The 9,934-nt window shown below is 45.8% G+C and overlaps 1 protein-coding gene across 1 annotated transcript; it reads left to right on the top strand.

Annotated features, from left to right (window-relative positions):
- Positions 1-296: 296 nt before the first annotated feature.
- On the top strand, positions 297-8,587 carry TEKT4 (tektin 4). The gene is made up of 6 exons (XM_027751203.2): positions 297-866; positions 2,566-2,636; positions 4,212-4,355; positions 5,574-5,796; positions 6,973-7,127; positions 8,235-8,587. The coding sequence occupies exons 1-6, from the start codon at positions 339-341 to the stop codon at positions 8,452-8,454; spliced, it is 1,341 nt and encodes a 446-aa protein (XP_027607004.1). The 5' UTR covers positions 297-338; the 3' UTR covers positions 8,455-8,587.
- Positions 8,588-9,934: the final 1,347 nt, after the last annotated feature.

Here is a 9,934-nt window from a genome sequence, read left to right as displayed (position 1 = left end):
GTTTGTTGGTCTTAAAGGTCTCTTTCAACCTTGACTATTCTAGGATTCCAGGATGCTATGATTCCATGGGAAATCCATGATTCCACGAGGCCCGCCCGCCGCCATGACACCCCCATCCCACCTTTGTTTCCCCGTCGCCATGGCAACAAGCCGCGCAGGGGGCGGGCGCAGGCGGCGGCATCCCCCAATCAGAGACGCCCTGAGGGCGTATCCTCGCTGCGATTGGTTACTGCAGATGTCCGTTAAATCGCGGCGCCGGCTCCTCATTGGTGGCGGCCGTTGCCGCGGTGACGGGCGGACGCCGAGCGGGAGGCGGGAGCGCCCGGCGAGGCTCCGCCATGTCCGCCATGGCTCTCCCCGAGGAGCCGGTGCCGCCGGCCGTGCCCTCCTGCCCCCTGCCCGGCAAGATCTGCGATGTGGTCCGCGACGAGAGGCCCGGCTCGTGCTGCGGCATGGCCATGGCCGGCTTCCGCACCTCCAAGTACCAGCTGCCCGAGTGGCACCGCAGGAACGCCCGGGTCTACAACCGGGCGTACACCGTGGGCGAGGAGTCGGAGCGCGACCTGGCCGAGTCCAAGCACCTCACCAGACATGCGGCCGCCTGCGCCCAGAGGGCACAGGAGTACTCCAAAACCACCCTGGCCCAGCGCCTGCAGGACATCCACTTCTGGAGGGTGGAGCTGCAGAAGGAGGTCATGGAGCTGGACGCCGAGACCAACCTGCTGGCGGCGCAGAAGCTGCGGCTGGAGCGGACCCTCGATGCCACCGAGGTGCCCTACGGGGTGGTCACCGATAACCTGCAGTGCCGGGAGAGGAGGCAGCCCCCGGACCTGGTCATTGATGAGGTGGAGAGGCAGCTGCTGAAGGTGAGAAGGACCTTAAAGTCGGTGGCAGCCCCCGAGTGCTGCTCCGATCTGTGAAACGAGGAGCAGCTCGGGCAGCAGGTGAAGGTTCTTCTGCAATGCCGAGGCCCAGTGACCCTCCTGGACTGTGTCGTGTCACTCCAAGTGTTAAAAAGGATTGTTTAAAGTCCTTCCTCTATTTAAAAAGTGTTTAAAATCACAGGAGTGTGGCTAGAGCAGAGCAGATCCCTCTGAATGCTCCTCTGAACGTGGACCTTCTCCCAGGAACCAGCCCCAGGTTGTCCCATGGTGTCCCAATCCAGGGACCTGGATCAAAGCATTTCATCTCCATCCCGGTGCCACAGCTCCTCCAGCCAAACAACCTGACTTTTGAACTCTTCTCAAAGTTAAGAAAAATCATTTATTAGGAAAATTCCTCCTCATTTCCTCCTGCTTGTTCCCCCCTGGCAGCCTTGGACTGCCATTAATTAGGAGAAGTTCAGTTTTAAATGTCAGATTTGAATATCTCCTCAACAGGGAATCCACTTTTCAGTTATATTTTGAGTCATTTCACGAGAGAATTTGTTCTTTTTGCATTATGTCACTCTTTCCAAGTGAGAGACCTCCATTGCTAAGGGGAGGCTTTTCCATTTAAAACTCCCAGGGAGCTGGATGTCTCTTTATTTACATGGAGACTGACTCCCCACCTCAAAATAATTTCAATTATTATAAATGTAACCCTTTAAACCCCTTTTGAATTTTTAATTTAACAACTCACCCGTTGCAGGTAACTTTGTAAAAGGACACCTTCAGCTGTGGTTTTATTTTAATTATGCCTCAAAAATAATGTTTTCTTTCCCATCGTGATTGTCCTTTTCCATTTGGAACCAACTGATCTTTTTTCTGGTCCCTGTTGCTTTCTTGGGATGGAGAATCTGATGCTGCAGGGACACACCCACTCATTTATTTGTCAAAAACAGGACATGGATCAGTGGAATCCGGGAATAAACTTTATTAGCAAGGAGATCTTCCCTTAGCTGTCGTTGATGTAAAGCAGAATTAATTATGTCTGCGTATGCAAAAGCTCTTTTTTTTTTTTTTTTAGCCTCAAATATTAAATTCCTTTAAATAATCCCAAGAAGAGGCTGGAATTTTCTGGGGTTTTATATTTATGTGGAATCCCCAGGTCAGTGATCGTTGATGGTTTATCCCTAAAGCAGCTTTATGGGGTCAAAAATGAGCACCAGGTACTTTTTATTTGACAAGAGATTATGACAAGAAGGAGATGTTTCATTTTGGCCACATTTGTGTTGGATTGAACATTCCAGTTTGAGGTGAAACACCTTCCACTAGCCCAGGTTGCTCCAACCTTGGCCTTGGACACTTCCAGGGATGGAGCAGCCACAGCTTCCCTGGGCATCCTGTGCCTTCCATGATATGGCAGAACATAAAGTTTTCCAGCAAATACCCAGGCAATATGAAAATAACGAATTCCCAGGCTTTAGAAGCATTCCAGGTATTGCTGCTGCCTTAGACTTAGAGCTGAGTTCCCTCAGGATCTGCTGATTCCTCAAAAAAAAATCAGAATAAGTTAAGAGCAGGTGAGAAAATTTCAGTGTTTATCCAGTTTTATTGATTTATCCACCACCACTTAAATCAAATTCCTTGGCAGGATGGTGTGTCCTGCTCTGGATGTCACAGAAATATCCATATTTTTATTTAGGAAGCTGATCTTATCAGGAATATCCGGGATCTTTTGAAAAGAACTATAATCCAAGCCACCAACCAGATCCGGTAGGACATTTTCCCTGCTACTTTAGCAGCTGATTTCTGGAGCCATAGTAATTCCTGGGGCATGGGAATAGTGGATAAAGACCTCACCAGTGCTTATGGGCTGTGGGAATTCCATTTAAACTTGGAAAAGGCAGTGATGAAACTCGAGGATTTTCAAGTAGAATAAAGTAGATTTGGATTTCCAGGCCTGGTTTCCAACGTGGGGTTGATTTTTACCAACACTAAATTCCGGTGCTATAAAAGTATTCCCTGGATGATTCTCGCACCTTGTGATGGATTTGTGTTACTGGCTGCTTTAAAGGAATTTCACCTTTTCCAAATGAGTTTTTTGCCACCAGGTGTCAGTGTGAACTTTAAATCTGACCCAGCAGGGGTGTTCGCTGCCTTTCCAAAGGATTATTTGCTTGGAATTTCTAACAAGCCCTTTGGAAAGATGTTACCTGACCCCTTAAGATGCATCAATATAACGGACCTGACTGCTGGAAACCTTGAGATTTTAAATTTAAATTTTTTTAATCTGCTCCTATTCTACCAGATAAAATAAAATATTGCTTTTGAAAAGAATGTCTATAAATGCAAAATAATATAAATTAATTCTGTTACATCAATTAGAGGACGAGAGGAGCCTATTTGGCTTTTTGCAATTCTTGTAAGATCATTTTAGTCCCATTTAGTCCCATTTTAGTCCCGTTTTCCGGTAGAATATGAATTCCTTGGGTGAGAGTGACATCTGCTGTCCCCAGCTGATAGCGACCTGCAGGCTTTGGGAATGGAAATGTTAATTAATTGAGTGATGTGTGACTCTAATTGGCGACAGAGCAGCAGTTTGAATCTGAATATCACTGGACTTGTATCTTCCAAGGACAAACTGCACTGAAGGCTGGGTAGGAGGGCTCGGGGAATGTGTGGGATCACTTTGGGGAGGTCTGGAGTTTGAGATATGCTCAGTAGATTGGTGAAAAGGGAGGATGAGTCTTCCACTGGTATTCCCTGATGTCTTACCATGGGAGGAATATTGGGCAAACCTGCCTGTTCTCCCCATAACTGCAGCTGTCCCACTGCTGAAAAAAACTGATAAATTTGAGGATTATTGTGTAAAATCCCAAGTGCAACCACTCCTTTGTCTCAGGGGATGAGCTCTGAGCCTTCAGCAGGTTCAGAGTTGGACTGGAGGTCTGGGACAGTGGAATCAAGGAATGGGTTGGGTTGGGAAGGACCTCCAGGACCATCCAGTGCCACCCCTGCCATGGGCAGGGACACCTTCCACCATCCCAGGTTGCTCCAGGCCCTGTCCAACCTGGCCTTGGACACTTCCAGGGATGGGGCAGCCACAGCTTCTCTGGGCAACCTGTGCCAGGGCCTCCCCACCCTCCCAGGGAAGGATTTTTTCCCAATATCCCACCTAAATCAGGCTTAGTGTCCTTCTAGGAGCTGCTTGTGGGACTGGGAGGATTTTAGAGACAAAAAGGAAGTTTTCTGGTGACACAAAGGCCCAAAGCTGAGCTTCCAAGAGCCTGTGCTGGGTCTGGGAGTTGGGTTGTTCCCCACTAACAATGTGTGGGTTTAACTTTTCAGCTCCAATCGGATTCAGAAGGAGTTTTGTGAACTGGACTGGTCGGACAAGGTGGAGACCTATCACATAGATGACAAATGTGTGACCTACAACAACGACAGCACCAACATCCAGTTCCACCCCAGCTCCGTCAAGTTCGAGGAGAAGTGAGTGATTCCTGTCAGTTATTCCTCCTGGAATAACCCCAGGAAAATACAACATCCTTGGAGGCACTGCAGGCTGACACTGATGGGAATTAAAGGGGGGATTCTGCTTCCTTGGACACAGAAAATAGGTTTAAAACAGCTCCACGGAGAGCAGAGTTAATGCCACCACCCCTGATGGCAAAGCTGGCCATGCACAGGCAAACTGAGCTTGGAGGGGGTTTTTTTGGAAATAATTGGCTTTGTGCTGCTGAAGGCTGATCTAAATCCTGTTGGGACTTGCTGTTTGACATTGGAAGGCAAGTCATTCCTTTGGGAAAGGCCAGTGCTGCTTCCTGCACACAGACAGGAGCGGTGGGACATCAACCTTGGGGCTTTCCCCTCCCTTCTCAGGGATGTCCTGTCCCAAGGGCTGTGGTTCCTTCTGCTGCTCCACATGGCCAAGTGTAACCAGGCATCATGGAATCATGGAATGGTTTGGGTTGGAAGGGAGCTTAAATTCATCCCATCCCACCCCCTGCCATGGGCAGGGACACCTCCCACTAGCCCAGGTTGCTCCAAGCCCCGTCCAACCTGGCCTTGGACACTTTCAGGGATCCAGGGGCAGCCACAGCTTCTCTGGGCAACCTGTGCCAGGGCCTGACCACCCTCACAGGGAACCATTTCTTCCCAATATCTCACCTAAATATCCCCTCTGTCACTTTGAAGCCATTCTCCCTTGTCCTGTCCCTCCATCTTTTGTCCCAAGTGGCTCTCCAGCTCTCTTGGAGCCCCTTTAGGCACTGGAAAGGACTCTAAGGTCTCCCTGGAGCCTTCTTTCCTCCAGTTTGAATATCCCACATCTCTCAACCTGTCAAGATCTTGTATCTTTTATTTCAAAGTAGACACAGACTTTAAATCTTCACTATACTGATGTGTTTATTTGCTGTGACTGAACTGCTGGTGATGCACAAAGTGCGTGTCTGCTTTTTGATCCTCAGCAGTGTCAGCTAAAGATGGAAGAGCTTTGGTTGATTTTGTGTCATTCTTGGCTCCCCTCAGAAGCCACAGGAACGAGAGATTATTAATTTGTTAAAGGATTAGTCTTCTCCCTTCATGGCAAGTCTACACTGCAAGCAACAGCGCAGAGGTTGACGGCGCTTTTGCAGGGAGAGAACCAGCTTCAGGTTGTCTTCTGGAGGGCAAGATTCCCATGTTATTCCCATTTTTCTCTTCTTCCAGCGCCTCCACACCCAAGACCTGGGCCCAGTTCAGCCATGACAACATTTACAGTGCAGAACAGGAAAAATTGGCCTCTGTGCAGCTCCGCTCCCTCATCAACAACATCATCCACGACGTGTCCGAGGACCTGCGGATGCAGCGGGCGGCCGTCAACGAGGCCTTCGACAACCACTGCAGGGAGCTGGATGATGCCAAGCTCAGGCTGGAGCAGCACCTGGCAAAGGTGAGGCCTTCTGAGAAGGTCACAGCAGATTTGTCTTCTCAAATGTCTCAGTCCCAGTCGGGTGTCGAACACTTTTGTGCCAGCTCAGGGTCTGGGAAGAGCCTTTGGAGCTGGGTTGGGGCTCCGGTTCTGCTCTTTCTGCTTTTGTTGGGATGGACTTAAACTTGAGGAAAATGAAACACTTCCATCCATTCCTGGGCTGAACTAAAACCTCCAAGTGTGGAGCTCTCTTTGGAGGATTCCCAGGGTTCTAGGTTTTGGGGAATGCCAGCCATCGCTGCGGTGGTGGCAGCAGGTCCTGCCAAGGGGTGTCCTCAGCCTCTTCCCCTTTTCCAGCTTGGAGCTGCTCCTTGTTTCCTGTCAGGCCATTGCAAGTGTGGAAAAAATAGTCATTCCTTGGGACCTGGTGGCCCTTCCTGGAGGGAGGATGTGTTGTCCCCCCATGTGAGACACGAAGAGGTTTTGAACAGGCTGCAGAGAATTTTCTGCTGCTTCTCCGATGTGATTCTCAGTGTGATAATGAGAATAAAGAGCTCCAAACCACCTTAATACTTTTATTTCTTCTATGAATAAGGTGTGTCTTCAGCCTCTTCCCCTTCTCCAACATGGAGCAGCTCCTTGTTTTGTGTTAGGCCCTTGCAAGTGTGGAAAAATAGTCCTTCCTTGGCCCTGGTGGGTAATGACAGCTGGGCAGGTTTTATGTTTTCCATCCGTGTCAGTGGTTGTGAGGGAGAAGGGGGTTGGGATTTCCTGTCTTTCCCATTTCCCTCAGAAATTCCTGCCTTTCCAAGCTGATCAGCAGCTCTCAGTCCGTTCAAAATAACCTGATTTCTTTTTCTTGGAGGAAATTTACAATTAAAATCAAATTAAGTTAAGATTTACAATAAAAGCACTTCCTGGAGGTGGGATGGGTTGTCATCCCACAGGAGACATGGGAGAGGTTTTGAACAGGCTGCAGAAGATTTTCTGCTGCTTTTCAGATCCAAGATGTGATTCTCAGTGTAATAGTAAAAATAAAGAGGTCCAAACCACCTTTGTACTTTAATTTCTCCTAAATTCTGACCAAATATGAGGTCAGAACTGCAACAGCCTCACCAGGCCCATGAGCAGATGTTTATCCATGCTCAGGGAAAATCTCATTTTTTTTAACCAGTTCTTTTCCTTGGGTGTCCTCAGATCCTCAAGGACATTGGAGACGAGGAAGCCAACATTGTTGCTCTCAAAAAAGCCATCAGGGACAAGGAAACCCACCTGAAAGTGGCTCAGACCAGGCTCTATGACAGGTCCTTCAGGCCCAACATCGAGCTCTGCAAGGATGAACCACAGTTCAGGTAATTAAACAACTTCTCCAAGTGCCTTTTCTGTCCTAAAGGGACAGTTTTTCCACTTTTTGTTGGTAACACAGAGCTTTTAGCTTTTCTTACTCAGTTTGGTTCTGATATAAGTCACAAATAATTCAACAGACTGAAATCCCCGTCAGGAATATTTTATTTTAAATATGTTATTGTAAATTTAAACATATTATTATATTTTATAATATTAATATTATGCATAATATTTATAATATTTATATAATATTATTATATTTTATTTTGTGATATTATATAAATTATAATTTTTACATTACCTTATATTATTTAAATATTATTATTATTTAAAATATTTTATTTTAAATCTGTTATTTTAAATATTATTATATTTTATTTCATTATATTATGTAAATTATAATATTTTACATTACATTATATTATATTATTTAAATATTATTCTTTAAAATATTTTATTTTAAATATGTTATTGTTCATATTTTATTATTATATTTTATTTTATGATCTCATATAAATTCTAATATTTTACATTCTATTATTTAAATATTATTTAAAATATTTAAATATTTTAAATATATTTGATTGATTATATTTATATTCCTCCCCTCACTGGATTGGAGCTGAATTTCTGTGCTGCTTCCAAACTTAATTGCTGCTTTTTTAAAAAATTCCGTGCTGCTGCTTCCATAAAACCTGCTGCACTTTCGGAGCAAAGACTTCTCTGTCTCTTGAGTTTTATACCAGAGAGCAGAGCTCCAAACCCAGGTTTAACAAAATTCTGATTCACTCCAACTGGGTGACAATTGTTGCCCTCTAATTCCTGGTCCAATCCTAGAGGGTGGATAATTCCACCGTGCTTAGCAGCAAAAGACATTCTTGGTACTGCCTGAAGGAATTCCTGGTACTCCCTAAATCACTTCTGGGTACTACCTAAATCATGGGAGGCTGGGAAAGTGAGCTCTGCTTTCCTTGGACTTCTCTGAGCTCCTTTCTGAGGAATTGTGAGGAATTCTGAGGAATTCCAGAGCTGCTGATCTTTATTCCCATCCCAGCTGACCTCTCTTCGAGCGCCTCCTTCTCCTCCTTATTCCCTCCTGCCGTTCCCTTCAGGTTGGTGAGCGAAGTGGAAGAACTCACGGTGTTCCTTGAAGCCCTGAAGAGAAAACTGATGGAATCTGAGCAGTGCCTGAAAAACCTGGAGGAGACAAGGATGAAGCTGGAGAAGGAAATAGCTGTGAAGGCCAACAGCATTTTTATTGACAGGGAGAAGTGCATGACCTTCCGGATCCGCTACCCTGTGGATCTGGAAGTAGCCAGTTACAAACAGTGATTTCTGTCCTAACTCTGCAAATCTGGGGGAAAAATAGAACTCCTTCTTTTCTGTTAAGCCCTTGGCAAGTGTGGAAAAAAGTCTAGAATCTTTCATATAAATATAAAATAAATGGATATTATTACTCACAGAATTGCTGCATTCCCTGTGTTTTCGACTTGTGTTATAATTAATGTATCATGGTGGACTTTGAGTCTTCCCTTCTGCAAAACCTATTTACAGTGAATTTAAAACACCTTAGAGGTAATTAATTTCTTCTGCAATATATCTATATCATAGGTGTAGAGTATTTTACACTTGGAGGTTTCACCCTAATATGTCAAGGGAATATATCTTGTGAATAATAACAATATACCCAGGTGGAGACAGAACATTTCTAGCTTGAAATGAGAGCAAGAAAACTGAGGATCCCACCAACAGCAAGGAAACAAGGGACAGACTTCAGGCTGCTCAAACATTCTTAATAAAACCCCCCAAATTTGCCCAAGTGACAATTGGTCTGTTGGCAAAACCCCTCCCTGCTGAAATGTGGCCAAGGATTTTGAACCTTCAAGTCAATAAATTTAAGCTTTTTCAGGAAAAAAAAACCCAACTAAACAGCTTGGGAATTTGACCCTGACTTTTAAACTTCAGCACTTGCACGTGGAATTGGGCTCCTGACGTGTTCCAGCTATTCCCTGGAAGCAGGGAATGGGGTTATTACCCCTAATGGAGAACACAACAGCTCCACCTCCCCCAGCAGAGCACCAAAGCAAATGTCACTCGGCCATTAGCTTAGTGGGGCACTTGGTTAAATGTGTGCCACGTCAAAAAAGGGGCACAGATGACTCAGAACAGAATTTCCATTATGGTTTCCTGCATTACAGGGTTTTTTTTTTTTACTGTTAAAAAGCAGCTGGTCAAAGAGATTAAAAAAATCTCCAAGGCCAAACACCCACAAAAACCCCAGGCCAGGGACCTTTGTGGCCAGCCCTGGGAGGCAGAGCAGGGCCCATTAAGCTGAGCTGTTTGTCCCCCAAACATGTGTCCAGGACACATATTTGTGTCCTGTTCACTCAGGAGGTGCAGAGCACTCCCCAGCAATTGCCCTCCTGCTAAAAGCTGCTCCCATTCCTACAAAAACAGGCTGTGGCACTCAAGGCTCCTGACCCAAACCTCTCTTTTGACAACTTTTGGGCTCCAAAATTCTGGTTTTTCTATTTTATTTTTTTTTAAATAGATTTGCTCTTCATGGTTACATTTTTATAGGCCAGATGTTGGATCCTTGTTAAGAGAGAAATCACAGAACCCAAATGGTTTGGGTTGGAGGGATCATCTCCTTCTACTCCCTTCCACACCTTCCACTAGGCCAGGCTGGTCCCAGCCCCGTCCAACCTGGACTTAAACACTTCCAGGGATGAGGAATCTTCTCTGGGCAACCTGTTCCTCCTCCTGCAAGTGTCTGGGTGTCCTGGGCAGCTTCATGGGCCCTGCTCTGCCT

This window comes from Pipra filicauda, unplaced genomic scaffold (assembly GCF_003945595.2).
Source record: "Pipra filicauda isolate LSUMZ 115617 unplaced genomic scaffold, ASM394559v2 scaffold483_size702785_pilon, whole genome shotgun sequence".
Classification (NCBI taxonomy): domain Eukaryota; kingdom Metazoa; phylum Chordata; class Aves; order Passeriformes; family Pipridae; genus Pipra; species Pipra filicauda.
Note: the sequence above shows the minus strand (reverse complement) of the source record. Positions and strands in the feature narration are given on the sequence as shown.

Excerpts from the sequence above, each read along its gene's own strand:
- TEKT4 (XM_027751203.2), top strand. The coding sequence starts at position 339 with ATGTCCGCCATGGCTCTCCCCGAGGAGCCGGTGCCGCCGGCCGTGCCC. Across the intron at positions 4,356-5,573 it reads TCCGTCAAGTTCGAGGAGAA|CGCCTCCACACCCAAGACCT; the intron begins GTGAGTGATTCC and ends CTCTTCTTCCAG. Across the intron at positions 7,128-8,234 it reads AAGGATGAACCACAGTTCAG|GTTGGTGAGCGAAGTGGAAG; the intron begins GTAATTAAACAA and ends CGTTCCCTTCAG.